Source organism: Phyllopteryx taeniolatus, chromosome 1 (assembly GCF_024500385.1).
Source record: "Phyllopteryx taeniolatus isolate TA_2022b chromosome 1, UOR_Ptae_1.2, whole genome shotgun sequence".
NCBI classification, from domain to species: Eukaryota; Metazoa; Chordata; class Actinopteri; order Syngnathiformes; family Syngnathidae; genus Phyllopteryx; species Phyllopteryx taeniolatus.
The window spans coordinates 24,291,057-24,306,642 of NC_084502.1; the positions used below are offsets into that span (position 1 = coordinate 24,291,057).

Below are 15,586 nucleotides of genomic sequence, written 5' to 3' on the forward strand. Positions count from 1 at the left end.
TAATTGGAGACTCTAAATTGCCCGTAGGCATGACTGTGAGTGCGAATGGTTGTTAGTTTCTATGTGCCCTGCGATTGGCTGGCAACCAGTTCAGGGTGTACCCCGCCTCCTGCCCGATGACAGCTGGGATAGGCTCCAGCACGCCCGCGACCCTAGTGAGGAGAAGCGGCTCAGAAAATGGATGGATGGATGGACAATGTCCCAACTTCATTGGAATTGGGGTTGTAAATAAAAACCAAATTGTTATGCATGGACTATTGCAAACATTGGTGTTCAGCCCCATACAAATTGCCTCAAAGACAATTGCTGATTCCTTGTGCAGCAAACGAAAAAACACAAGTAACTGGTTTCAATAAAATTAATTAGATCCCATGGTACAGTATAACGGAACACTTTTATAGAACTTACAGCTAGTGGTTGATTTGTCTGTGAAGTTTTTAATAAAATGCCTGTCCAAAAACAATTTCACAGTAATTCATACTGATTGTCTTGGTGACAAGAAACCTTTCAGCTCAGGGGAAAAAAAATCATAAATATATCCACCAATCATGCCAAAAGTTACAACCAACCTTTGCTTTGGGTTTGAAACAACTCCAGTGAGATTTCCTGTGTGTTCAAATAACCAATGTGCTCACTGGGAAACTTGGAAAAAACTATCTTTTATAAACACTGTCGGTAATTCAAGCAGCATGGTGTTAGAGCATTTCAGAAATGTCACTTATTCCCTTTTTGAATAACCAGTCATTTAAGCAGTTTATCATTTATTATGACTAATCATTCGGATACTCATCATTTCAGTCTTGTTCTGTTTTGATTCAATTCTGAAAACAAAAACACACACAAAAAATAAATTAAATACATTTCAACACTGACTGTTTTCTGCTCCATCAATCAAATGTAGAATTTGGAATTTGGAGTCTTGTGGTTTTATGGCAAAAAGTTGTTCTTACTTGGGCCTACATGATTGGTGGCCACAAACAAGCTGATCTGATCTTTACCCTTCACGCCTCTGGATCACACACACTCATTTGATGTTTTTGGATTGGTGCAGAACTCTACATATGGATTGCATATTAGATTTATGGTATGCACTTGATTGAACATGCACACATGCATGCACAAACAAACACACAGATGAGGTTAGAGCCTCCATAAATTCCAAACCTGAATTGCTCCTGCTGCAGGTATTCTATTTACATTTAATCAATGCTGAATAAACTACAGAGAAAGAGGATTCACTTTATTATAGGGCCAGCGGACAACTCTCAATTCCATCCATCCCTCCATGTTCTTTATCTCTTATCCAATTCAGGGTCATGGGTGAGCTTGACCCATGTACCTGGAATCATCCAATGTGACTGGGCGAAAGGAAAACCACACCCTGGACTGGTCGATAGTCACTTGCAAGGTACATATAGAAACAGAACACCTTCAACTTAAAAGGTTATATATTTTCAAAGTTAGACATAAGATTACAAGAATAACGTTTAGTTTTTTTGCTACATCACAGAGGATTGCCTAACTCAAGTAATTTACAATCAAGTAATCAAAAGAAGTGTTATTAACAACCCTGCCAAATTGGAATGATTAAAAACACCATGTAAAATGAGGCTTTAGAATCGTAAAAAAAAAAAAAAAAAAAAAAAAAAAATCAAGCCTTACTTCCTAAGTGCTGTGGGCGTGTCCGCCGAATGTGCTGAAACCATGCCGTGCTCAAGTGTAATCTAATACCACTACAATAGACCATATGTTTCATTCCCTCATCGTAGTACTACATATACGCAAATTGATGGATAACTAGCTTTTAAATCAGAAGTCAGGGATAATAGTTTGTTCAACTTTTGTTCAAGTTACTGAAATAAGGGGTTTGGTAACAACAACAAAAAGTTATCTCTCAACATTATTTTTTATTAAATATGATGATTTGGAATTGCTGATCAAACTTTTCCACGTTGAAAAACACACTGGCCGCCAGAGTGGTTGAATTTCTGTCTGGGTGGTCACGGCCACTCCTGGCCATCACGTAGCTCCACCCCTGCAGAGTGGACATATAGAGTTGATACAAAAGCTCACGGACGTGTGGGGTGGATCAGACCTATTTCAAGCACGTGAACATCAAACCCTATGAATCATTGTAGAAACCAGTTCATTGAATGCATAATTATTATTATCACCCCATTTTGATTTCTTAAATCACCCCACTGGCCAGCACACAGGTATGCTAAAAAACCCAGCATAGACCAGCATAGGTGAAAACAAGCAAAAACCAGCATATGCTGTTTTTTATGTGTTTTACTTTAGTACTTTATTTAACAAGGCAGATAAAATGTATCAAATAAACCTAATAGCATAACACAAATAACATCATTCAATAACAATTACAATATTGTAATGGTTTTACATGGCACAGGGGAGCATTGAGAGGTTGCGAACCTCTGACTGAGAGTTCAATTTTTGGTTTATGTTCATCATCTTTTGCGTGATTAACATGGGCACTTCCCAACTCGAGCATCCACCGGTACCTTGTCCAGGATTTTCTTCTCAAGCCACTCTTTGGAGGAAGCTGAAAAAGACAAATACACAATGAGTGCAAGGCTTTCAAAAAAAAAAAAAAGTATTGTCAACACTGTTTTCTGCTCCTCTGTACGCCATTGCTTTTCTCGCATCAGTTTTGATGAACAATTGTGACTGTTTTGCCTTTTGATGACATGTCGCATGAGCATGACCTCATCGTCCATAGTGCATTTGCATTGGATACTTATCAGATTTATTTATTTATTTATTACTGAAGAAGCCTGGGTCAGAATTTAAAACATTTGAAATTGTACTGGAGGCTCCGTCAGGAAGTCGAATCTCAGATTCAGGAGCAGCAGTGTGGTTTTCATCCTTGCCGTGGAAAAGTGGACCAGCTCTACACCCTCGGTAGGGTCGTCAAGGGTCAGAATCAGAATCATCTTTATTTGCCAAGTATGTCCAAAAAACACACAAGGAATTTGTCTCCGGTAGTTGGAGCCGCTCTAGTACGACAACAGACAGTCAATTGACAGAGAACACTTTTGAGACATAAAGACATTGACAAAAAAAATAAAAAACGCCACTGAGCAATAAAGGTTTGCTAGTTGCTCTGGTAATGCCGGTAAAAAAAATTTTTGGACAATTGTGCAAAAAGATGCAGTCCTTTAGCACTTAGAGCCGTTCGAATGACTAATATTGCAATAGTCCGGTGCAATGACCATTGTGCAAAAGGCGCCGAGACTTCAAGCGAGTAGTACGATAATCTGGCACAATGTTGATTGTGCAAATGTTGCAGATACTCCTCAGTCAGTGTGCAAATGGAGCAGATGCTACTCTGGCATGAGTGGCCAGTATTGGTCAACAACAGATATGCAAATAGTGCAGCGTGGTGAGACTACTACAGTGAGTGCACGAGTAATATATAATTGGCCCGACAGAAATGTGACAACGAACTCAAGTCAAAAAATTGCCAGCATGTTGTATTGGAATTGTAAGTTAGGTGTTTAAGAAGTTGATCGCAAGTGGGAAGAAGCTGTTGGAATGTCTGCTAGTTCTAGTTTGCATTGATCGATAGCGCCTACCTGAGGGAAGGAGCTAGAAGAGCTGGTGACCGGGATGCGGAGGGTCTGAGGATTTTGCCCGCTCTTGTCTTAGTTCTGGCAGCGTACTAGTCCTCAAGGGTGGATAGGGGGGTACCGACAATCCTTTCAGCAGTTTTGATTGTCCGTTGCAGTCGGAGTTTGTCCTTTTTTGTAGCAGCACCAAACCAGACTGTGATGGAAGAACACAGGACTGATTTGATGACCGCTGTCTAGAACTGCCTCAGCAGCTCCGGTGGCAAGCCATGTTTCCCAGAAGCCGCAGGAAGTACATCCTCTGCTGGGCCTTTTTGAGGACGCAGTTGATGTTGGTCGCCCACTTCAGGTCCTGAGAGACTGTAATTCCCAGGAACTTGAAGGTCTCGACGGTTGACACTAGGCAGCTGGACAACGTGAGGGGCAGCTGTGGCGAAGGATGCCTCCTGAAGTCCACGATCATCTCTACAGTCTTGAGCCTGTTCAGCTCCAGGTTGTGTAGGCCGCACCACAGCTCCAGCCGCTCCACTCCCTGTCGATATGCAGACTCGTCACCGTCCTTGATGAGGCAGATTACAGTGGTGTCATCTGCAAACTTCAGGAGTTTGACAGTCGGGTGCGCTGAGGTGCAGTCATTCGTGTAGAGAGAGAAGAGCAGTGGAGAGAGGACACAACCTTGGGGAGCCCCAGTGCTGATGCTGCGTGTGGATCAGGTGGCCTCCCCCAGCCTGACCTGCTGTGTCCTGCCCGTCAGAAAGCTGTAAATCCACTGGCAGATGGCAGGTGAGACGCTGAGCTGGAGAAGCTTGGATGAAAGGAGTTCAGGGATGATGATGGTGTTGAACGCTGAGCTGAAGTCCACGAACAGGATCCCCGCGTAGGTCCCTGCACTGTCGAGGTGTTCTAGGATGAAGTGCAGTCCCATATTGACTACATCATCCGCAGACCTGTTCGCTTGGTAGGCAAACTGCAGGGGGTCCAGCAGGGGACCTGTGGCACTCTTGAGGTGGTCCAGCACGAGACGTTCAAAGGACTTCATGACCACAGATGTCAAGGCGACAGGCCTGTAGTCATTTAGACCCGAGATTGCAGGTTTCTTAGGGACTGGAATGATGGTGGAGCGTTTGAAACAGGATGGTACTTCGCACAGTTCCAGAGATCTATTGAAGATCTGTGTGAAGACTGGAGCGAGCTGGTCCGCGCAGACTTTGAGGCAGGATGGGGAAACATGGTCTGGGCCTGCCGCTTTCTTTGTTAATCTTTTGTTGTTTGAAGATGCGTCTCACATCCTGTTCATGGATGGTTAACGCAGAAGTCAGAGGTGTGATTGTGGTCGGGGGTGCGGCCGGGTGGGTGTGAGGTGCATGGGAGTTTGCCCAACCAGTCTACATGTCTTTTGTGGACTTGGAGAAGGCGTTCGACCATGTCCCTCAGGGAATCCTGTGGGGGGTGCTTCGGGAGTATGGGGTACCGGCCGACCTGATACGGGCTGTTTAGTCCCTGTACGACAAGTGTCGTCCGCTAACCCTAACCGATGAATTAAGATATAATCCATGAATGTTAGGGTTGAACTCCAGAGGGTTGAACTCCACCAAGGCTGCCCTTTGTCACCGATTCTGTTCATAAATTTTATGGACAGAAGTTGTAGGCCCAGCCGAGACGTAGAGGGGGTCCGGTTTGATGGCCTCAGTATTGCATCTCCAGGTCAGGAATGAGAGAGTTGAGGAGTTCAAGTATCTCATCAGAAGCTACGGAAGGCACTGAGGTTAATTTTATTTTAATTTTTTAAATATACTGAGAAAAAAAACAGATATGACCCCAAAAACGATATATTGAGGGGGGGGAATGATAAATCGAACAGCTAAAGGCAACACACAAACCTTGTCAGACGTTTGGTACTTGTTAAGGATGTCTTCTGCTGCCTAGGCTTGAGCGCCTCTGGGCATGGGATCATCTGAGACACACAGGGCGTTAATACATATCCGCACATTCACAAACACGTAATGTACTTTCCGGACCACTCCACAGTATAAGTCATCCATCCATCCATCTTCTTTACAGCTTATCCTCACTAGGGTCGCGGGCTGCTGGAGCCTATCCCAGCTATCTTCGGGTGGGAGGGGGGTACACCTCGAACCGGTCGCCAGCCAATCGCAGGGCACATAGAAACAAACAACAATTCGCACTCACATTCACACCAAGGGCAATTTAGAGTCTTCAATCAACCTACCACGCATGTTTTTGGGATGTGGGAGGAAACTGGAGTACCCGGAGAAAGCCCACACATGCACGGGGAGAACATGCAAACTCCACACAGGTGAGGCCAGGATTTGAACCCCAGTCCTCAGAACTGTGAGATGTGCTAACCAGTCGACAATTTTATACCAGACAAAAAAATACATCATGAAGAGGATAAAAAAAAAGTCACACCTGACTATAAGTCGAAAGGACCAGTTAAAAAGTGTGACTTATAGTCTGGAAAATAGAGTTTACATAGTATAGTACTGTATTTTTCAGAATATAAATTGCTCCAGAGTACAAATTGCATTAGTCAAAAAATTAGACATGCAGCCAAAAAAAAACAAAACCTGGATAATAAAATACCCTAAAGCTTGCTAGTTCGCGCTAGCAGCTAATGATAGCTGAGCTATCTTATTTGATAAGAAGGCCATGCAAGTTTTAAGTTTAAGACATTAGCTTCCCATATTAACAGCACGGAGGAAACAAGCTAGCAGACTAACCCCAGCAGTAATCTTTTGTATGACAAAAAAATGACAATTTTAGGTTTAACGTTAGCTTATCACAATAGCGAGTGAGTGCAGTTAACCTAATTAACTATTTTTTTTCGAGACGAAAAAACGGCCGCGTATTTCAATAAAATGGCTTACCGTTTGAATCCTCCTTGAAAAGTGGCGCTTTGGCGCGCAGCTGGCAGCTTTGGACCGGAAACAGATTCGAATTCTCCTTCTTGAGTCTGATTGGCAGTTGGCAAACTAGCGTCAGACGCATTACCGCTACCTACCGGACTGGAGTGTGGATCGGTCGAAAGGTATTATTTACAGGCGCTAAAGTAAAAGGTTCATAGGTTGGACTAAAAAATACGTTTTAAAAGTGATTGCAAGTTGTGTGGATAATGCCGATTTATTTTAAGTTTAAAGGAAAATATCTGTATAATGTACTTGCGGTTTTTGTTTACACACTTTTGGTTTCGCTGTTTGTTTTTATACACAGATATCTGTTGTCATTCGAGAGCAATTTGGAGCGACATGCAGTGGCCGCCATCTTGATGAGGGAGTCCCGCGACGTTCCCACTCCTCCACTACATTCCTTTCTATTGAGACTTCACTTTGAAAAAAGTGTGTGCTTATGCCCAAGCTTTTAAAATACAAGTCACGAAACATCATAAAACAAGAAAAGGATAGACTACAGTGTGTGTACAGGGCGCAGTGAAAGTGAATTTTAGGTGTGGTGGGGGAACCCTTCAAGAGTCTTATGTATGGCGGCCAAGGATTTCGTGCTACGCCCCTTCTCTGGAGAGCACTCATAGGTCGACCTGTGAGATGTGCTCTTATGGTAGGGATTGCCCCATCAAAATCTCAAACCATTAAGATGACCCAATTAGTTGACCATGATGGTAATGCGGACCCATTCAGTAACATGGGAACAACTGTGCTGCTAAATCGACTTTCCCAGCAACCCATACTGTTCCACGATACATCCCACCAGCATCCCGTACTGGTCCACCAACATATCGTGCTGGTCCACCAGCAGGAGATGTTGATCCACCAAGATTCCATGCCTGTCCACGAACATCCCATGCTGGTCTACCAACATCCTATGCTGGTCCACTAACTTGACCGGCATTTCCATGCTGGTTCACCAGTAGCACCAACATCTGACCAGCACAAACCAGCATGCGCCAGCTTACGTCAGAAAAAAAGCCTTGCTGGTTGATGCTGGATTTTTTTTTTTGCAGAGGTGGGGGGGGGTGGGGCTACTATTGATGACTTATTGTCAAAGTTTGTACTAAGTAGCCAGGGCAGAGATGTGCATGCACTGCTCTCCAAGTTCCATTTCCCATATGCTTATCATCACAGACACAATAAAACTAAGAGCAAGAAAAACGTGTGCAGTTGATTTAGATGGTCACTGAGCTCAAGTCCTGTGAGATATGTAGAGGTCTAATGACAGTGGTTCAACCTATTCTGTGACATATTTTTCCAGGAAATTTTGGTCCGATTTAAAGTCGTATGACTTCACAGGCATTTGACTTTCAAGTTTTCACTGTAGATGACAACACTGTATTGTTTCAAAATTTAATTGTACAATATATTGACCGTGTTTCATTCAAAAATTGTTTAATTACTTCAGCACATATTTCGAGTTGCACATGATTAATTAAGCATGTACGGTCAGTTTTAAACACCAAATATGCTTAACTGTGCAATTAGAAAGTGTTACAGAGAATGTGAAATTTAGCCACACATGCTGCTGTACATTAAAACAGCAATGTAAATATTTCTGCAAGTTGTGTGATCCAAAATATTGTAAATTATCTCTGCAGAATTGGATTGAAACAAGTAACACCTCTCTGAAACCAATTCAAATCCTAAAACCTCTGCTTTGCAGAACCCAAAAATCATGCGCTGGTCACCGTGAAACACCAACAGAGGAAATGTCTCAATCAAGCTTTGGCTCGATCATTCATTTGACTGTCCTCATCTGAAGAGAATTGGATTCAAGATCAACTAAGATCATTGGAAGATTAGGTTTTGTCTATGTTTTTAATTTATCCATCCATCCATTTTCTGAGCCGCTTCTCCTCACTAGGGTCGCGGGCGTGCTGGAGCCTATCCCAGCTATCATCGGGCAGTAGGCGGGGTACACCCTGAACAGCCAATCGCAGGGCACATAGAAACAAACAACCATTCGCACTCACAGTCATGCCTACGGGCAATTTAGAGTCTCCAATTAAAGCATGTTTTTGGGATGTGGGAGGAAACCGGAGTGCCCGGAGAAAACCCACGCAGGTACGGGGAGAACATGCAAACTCCACACAGGCGGGGCCAGGGATTGAACCCGGGTCCTCAGAACTGTGAGGCTGACGCTCTAACCAGTCGGCCACCGTGCCGCGTTTTTAATTTATGTTAATATTTTTCAGTAGATGTGGTTCCACAATGTGAGATGATCATCCTTTCCATGTACTGTACAGTCTTAAACTATCTTGTGCAACTGTCCTACTCAACTATTATTAATGGACTTAGCCATAAAAGACGTGCTGTAGAATTCAGACCCACCTGGTGATGTCCTCAATGAGTACTGATGGATCTGGAGGGTAGAATTTAACAGAGAATCCCAAAATCCAGGAGCCAACTGTGAACAGATTAGCAAATCGTTTTTTCAATTTTTTAAATGCAGCAGAGACAATTTCCAAAAAGCACTACTGTTCAGTTCAAGACTGAATGGCTAACTGTGGACCAATTATCCCTTCTGTTTGGGCCTTGTTAGGCGAGGCCAATACTGTATAATACATTTATTTAGGTATATGCTGGAGAACGCTGGAAACTAAGAATGCATATAATAATTGATTAAGGCCATATCCACTTGGCCGGGGGTCACCAACATAGAGGGCGTTCTAAAAATAACTCGCCGGAGATGTGATATAGTGATTTCCTAGGAATGTATTAGAAGTGGCGGCACGTTGGACGACTGGTTAGCACATCTGCCTCACAGAGGACCTGGGTTCAAATCCGGCCTCGCCTGTGTGGAGTTGGCATGTTCTCCCCGTGCCTGTGTGGGTTTTCTCCGGGTACTCCAGTTTCCTCCCACATCCAAAAAACATGCATGGTAGGTTAATTGAAGACTTTAAACTGCCTGTAGGTGTGAATGTGAGTGTGAATGATTTTTTGTTTATATGTGCCCTGCAATTGGCTGGCGACCAGTTCAGGGTGTACCCCCGCCTCTCTCCCGCAGTTAGCTGGGATAGGTTCCAGTATACCCGCAACCCTAGTGGGGAGAAGCGGTATAGAAAATGGATGGATGTATCAGAAGTGATCATTTGAAAAAATGTCTGTAAACACTTGCAGGATTTGTAGAAATGGTCTTGCATATTGATATTCAACTGTTCTCTATCTCATTAAATCAGTGTTAATAATTATTGTGAGTAATCTTTAACATAATCAGTGTCATCTCATTGATGAATGTCATTAACTATGTCTGACTGAGTGTGGTGGGACTTTTTTTGACTGTGGATTATTTCTAGTCATTCTGTCTATTTCTACTGTGCAAGTTCGTGGTTATCATAAATAACTGATGCAAGGAGCAATTGGATTAACCATGGCTGCTCGTACCTAAAGTCTAAATCTTGGCGCAGTTGGTGTTACACGATTTTTGTGAATTTGTTTGGGGCGCAGACATACATATTCTGACGTCCGCGTACTTGTGTGGTGGTCGATGTCAAATGTAATCAATACTTAACTATGTGAACAGTGGGAATCCACCCCCTAAATCATTGTAGAAATCTATTAATTGAATGCATTATTATTATTATTATTATTAGACCCCTTATGATGACGATAAACGATGGACTTGGTTTTCCCTTGCCTGGACGCGGGTCACCAGGGCCCCCCTCTGGAGCCAGGCCTGGAGGTGGGGCTCGAAGGCGAGCGCCTGGTGGCCGGGCCTGCACACATGGTGCCTGTCTTGGCGGCAATCCCCGAACCCGTTGGTGGACACCAACGGTGAGGGATGCCGTCAAGCTGAAGAAGGAGTCCTAACGGGCTTTTTTGGCCTGTGGGACTCCTGAAGTAGCTGATGGGTACCGGCTGGCCAAGCGGAATGGAGCTTTGGTGGTCACTGAAGCAAAAACCCGGGCATGGGAGGAGTTCGGTGAGGCCATGGAAAAAGTCCACCATCCGGCGTCCCAGGAGAGGAAAGCAGTGCACCATCAACACTGTGTAGAGTGGGGATGGGGTTCCAAAAGGCTCTGGATGTTGTGGGGCTGTCCTGGTTGACACGCCTCTGCAACATCGCGTGGACATCGGGGACAGGGGCCTCTGGATTGGCAGACTGGGGTGGTGGTACCCCTTTTTAAGAAGGGGGACCAGAGGGTGTGTTCCAACTACAGAGGGATCACACTCCTCAGCCTCCCTGGTAAGGTCTATTCAGGGGTGCTGGAGAGGAGGGTCCGTCGGGAAATCGAAGCTCAGATTCAGGAGGAGCAGTGTGGTTTTCGTCCTGGCCGTGGAACAGTGGACCAGCTCTACACCCTCGGCAGGGTCCTCGAGGGTGCACGGGAGTTTGTCCAACCGGTCTACATGTGTTTTGTGGACTTGGAGAAGGCGTTCGACCGTGTCCCTCGGGAATTCCTGTAGGGGGTGCTTCGGGAGTATGGGGTGCCGAACCTCCTGATACGGGCTGTTCGATCCCTGTACGACCGGAGTCAGAGTTTGGTCCACATATCCGACAGTAAGTCGGACTTGTTCCCGGTGAGGGTTGGCCTCTGCCAAGGCTGCCCTTTGTCACCGATTGTGTTCAGAATTTTTATGGACAGAATTTCAAGGCGCAGCGCAGGGGCTCCGGTTTGGTGGCCTCAGTATTGCATCTCTGCTTTTTGCAGATGATGTGGTTCTGTAGGGTTCATCAAGCCGTGATCTCCAACTCTCACTGGAGTAGTTCACAGCCGAATGTGTAGCGGCTGGGATGAGAATCAGCACTTCCAAATCTGAGACCATGGTCCTCAGTCGGAAAAGGGTGGTGTGCCCGCTCTAGGTCGGGGATGAGATCCTGCCCCAAGTGATGGAGTTCAAGTATCTTGGGGTCTTGTTCACGAGTGAGGGAAAAATGGAACGGGAGATCGACAGGCGGATCGGTGTAGCGTCTGCAGTGATGCAGACTTTGTATCGGTCCATTGTGGTAAAGAAGGAGCTAAGCTGAAAGGCGAAGCTCTCGATTTACCGGTCGATCTACGTTCCTACCCTCACCTATGGTCATGAGCTGTGGGTCGTGAAAGAACAAGATCCCGAATACAAGCGGCCAAAATGAGTTTCCTCCGCAGAGTGTCTGGGCTCTCCCTTAGAGATAGGGTGAGAAGCTCGGTCATCCGGGAGGATCTCAGACTACAGTCGCTGCTCCTCCTAATCGAGAGGATCCAGATGAGGTGGCTGGGGCATCTGATTCGGATGCCTCCCAGACGCCTCCCTGGTGAGGAGTTCCGGGCATGTCCCACCGGGAGGAGACCCCGGGGACGACCCAGGACAAGCTGGAGAGACTATGTCTTTCGGCTGGCCTGGGAACGCCTCGGGATCCCCCCGGAAGAGCTGGATGAAGTGGCTGGGGAGAGGGAAGTCTGGGCGTCCCTGCTAAAGCTACTGCCCCTGCGACCCGACCTCGCATAAGTGGTAGAAAATGGATGGATGGATTTAACATTTTTTAAATCATCCCATGTACTGGCTGGCACGCAGCTATGGGGGTCGAGGCAGCGTGGGGAAAGAATGAACAATGGTTGGAGGGGATATAGATCAAATCAATGAGGTCCACAGACATATTTAACTTGCCAGCAAATTTCACCAGCTCATTTTGTATTTGATAAGTGGACAAAGCATTTCCATTTAATGCGGCAGTCACGGAAGGTTTGTGAGTCCTCTTCTGCATATAGAGACATCTCCATGAAAGACTATTTGCGGCGCTTTTAAAGGCAAGGAAATAAGCCGCTTCGATTGGGCAGTATTGAAGTCCACAGTGGTGATGCCACATGGGCGCAGACGTTCCATTTTAAATGCGCTGAGGGTGTAGCAGTCCACGAAATTACCAAAACCGGGTCCAGCCTGACTCCCTGCAGAGTTACGCCAAGCGCAGCACAGGATTTGTGCTAGTCAGGAAAATACAGCCCAAGGTGTCAAGTGGGTTCAAGCCTGGTTCAAATTGCCTACTCTAAGTAATCAACGGTTCACTTGAAGAACAACATGAAGTCAGCTACCGGAAGCTGAGTTGCAGTAGATCTACACAGACATCCACTAGGGCACACCTCCTCCACGCATGGAACATGGAAATTGGCTGGGAAACGAGTTCAGAACATTTACAGTATAAACATCCCGATTATACATAAATGCCCATCCCTAATATAAACTGAACAGAACTTTAACACTTGTTGAGACATCAGCATTGCATGCTTAGCCCTCTGTTCACCTCCACTTAAGTGAATTGACCCTGTCACCCCTCATCTTCCTATCAGTCCTTTGTTTTCTTTGCCAGTAAGTCTGTGTTGTTTGATAATGAAGTATAAGTCAGATATTACACACACACACACGGGCACACGCGCACACACACACGCACTCACGCACCCACACACACGCACACGCACTAACGCACTCACACACTCACACACACACACACACACAGAATGTGTACATATAGTCTCTGTCTTGTGCACTTACCCCGAATTTGCTTTTTAATCTCCTTGGAAGGATCCATCCAATGCTAATAAAAATGGAAAAAAAGAGACAATGCCTTTTTGAGAGATTTGACCTCAGCATAATCCTTCACAGCCTTATTTTCAAGAGCTTTATTAAGTGCTGCTCCTTGCTGACTGCCTATACCTTCCCTAGTTGAAGTGCAAAAAATGGTCTCTATAATTAACAGGAAGCATCAATATTGGTGCTATGAAGGCTAGTTGAATGCAGCTTGTTCTGTTTAATGTCACCGTCAGCTTTTATTGGTCTCTGTAGAGTCCGAGCACGTTATTTTAAAGAGTTAAGTCTGAAGTCTACATAATTTACTTTAGGTTGTTAATCACTTTAAATTGTGTTAAAGAAAAAACAACTTGATTGAAAGTTTACATGGACAGCACGAACCTGACTATTGATCTTGTTCTAATCGAGATCGGATTTGGATCAGGGTCTTTCCATGAACTCTATCTCTATTTTATAGAATATGCCATGCATAATCAATCATGTTAACATCTTAGTACACGTACCAATATTTGCTGTCACAAAAATATATTGCAATCTCAAGCACTGCCTCATTACACTAGATTTAGTTCAAATTTCAGGTTCTCCGTGGTCTTGCGTGGGTTTTCTCCGGGTAGTCCAGCTTCCTCCCACATTCCAAAAATATGCATGTTAGGTTAATTTGAGACCATAAGTATGAATGTGAGTGACAAATAAGATTGGTTGTTTGTCTATACAGTATGTGCCCTGCGATTGACTGGTGACCAGTCAAGGGTATACCTTGCGTCTCGCTCAAAATCAGCTCGGATAGGCTCCAGGTTAACTGCAACCCAAATGAGGACAAACGTGACAGGAAATGGGCCGGCTGGCTGGCTGGCTGGATGGATGGATGGATGGACGGATGGATGGACGGATGGATGGATGGGTTTGGAAAGCCCTGGTTTAGGGTGAGGGCCTGTGTTTCACAGCATTGACTGATTAACAACAAACAAACAAATCATTTTTTGTTTATTCAGTTAACTACTCCAGAAAAACATAATTTACAGCAACAACAAATCATTTATAAGCGCACACAAATTGCAGTATTGCATAGTCCTAAAATTCATATACTGAATTTTCTACCCTCTGTTCTGGGTTGTGGGTGAGCTGCAGCTTATCCCAGCTGACTTTGGGCGAGAGGTGGGGCACACCCAGACTGTTGGTTATTTAATTGCAGGGCACATAGTGAGAAAGACAACCGTTAACACTCACCTTCACACTTTTGGATAATTTAAAGTCTTCAATTAACCTAAATTGGATATTTTTGGAATGTGGGAGGAAGCCGGAGCAAACAGAATCAAGATTCGAATGCAGAACCTATTGATCGTGAGGGAAACGCGCTAGGCAAGTCTTTACAAATCTTTCCAAAATTGTGCATGAATGTGATGGCGAGACCTTGGCGTTGTCGGGGTCGTGGAACGTCAAGCCAAAGTAGTCCCTCTCCAGTAGGTTCAGATGGCCACACACCATGTCCAGCAGTGTTTGGCCTTTGGCAAATTTCTATCAAACACACACACACATAGCTATAAATAACTGTACAATAACACACAGTGAGTGGGTAGGTGACGCAATGCAGATGCAACTGGCTAAATATGATTAACTTATGGCAAAAAATAAAATAAAAAGGGAGTAAACAGTCTGTGAAATATCCACTAGGTAACAGTAACACCCATAAAAAATATAAGATGGTGCCCACTTTGTCGAAGGGTTGTTTGTCAATACGTTAATATAAATATAAGATTGTCATTTACAGATTTTTAGTCATCGTTGACATCTCACAACACAAAGGAGTAAAAACCAATGCTTAAAACCATAAAAGTCCCAAGCAATGACAGCCCCCTGTTTTGTGGGAAGACTGACGCTGTATGGGTCCAAGGGAGGAAACACACATCAGTGGCGAAACAACAGGCCACACCTTCTATTACTGCATCCCTTGGGGGGTGAAAACAGGCGCTCTGTTGGGTGCACACACACACACACACACACACACACATACGCACACACACACGCAAATGCATCTCCTTGGGCAATCCAGCTCCTATGGTGACAAAGCAACCAAGCAGCTGTTACCATAGAAACAGAAGTACTTGGTCCCTTGTGCCCTCTCCCACTCCATCCGTCTCTCATTGGTACGAAAAGACTAAAGCAGTGAACACAATGAAAAAGAAGCTGAAAATGTGTGTCTTATATTTTGAATCAAAGCAGCAGTGAAGAAGATATGGGCTCTTGGGTTCACCCAGCAGTTATAAAATGTCATTATTTTGAAGCGACAATTTGACAGCAGTAAATATGCAGGGCACGGTGACGACTGGTTAGCACGTCTGCCTCACAGTTCTGAGGACCCGGATTAAAACCCAGCCCCGCCTGTGTGGAGTTTGCATATTCTCACCGTGCCTGCGTGGGTTTTCTCCGGGTACTCCGGTTTCCTCCCACATCCCAAAAACATGCATGGTAGGTAAATTGAAGACTCTAAACTGCCCGTAGGTGTGAATGCGAGGGCAAATGGTTGTT

General features: G+C 44.8%; 1 protein-coding gene across 12 annotated transcripts in view; it reads right to left on the reverse strand.

Moving 5' to 3' along the window:
• Window positions 1-15,586, reverse strand: part of si:dkey-178k16.1 (protein 4.1) — an 82,965-nt gene that overhangs the window by 32,175 nt on the left and 35,204 nt on the right. For 11 of the 12 annotated variants that reach the window (XM_061782568.1, XM_061782555.1, XM_061782536.1 and 8 more), the window contains 3 exons: window positions 14,471-14,575; window positions 13,025-13,067; window positions 8,888-8,963 (listed from right to left, as the gene is read on the reverse strand). In XM_061782568.1, the coding sequence (XP_061638552.1) occupies window positions 8,888-8,963; window positions 13,025-13,067; window positions 14,471-14,575 (224 nt within the window). Of the gene's footprint in view, window positions 1-5,470; window positions 8,528-8,887; window positions 8,964-13,024; window positions 13,068-14,470; window positions 14,576-15,586 lie in introns of those variants that run through there. The other variant, XM_061782577.1, reaches the window with a different exon arrangement.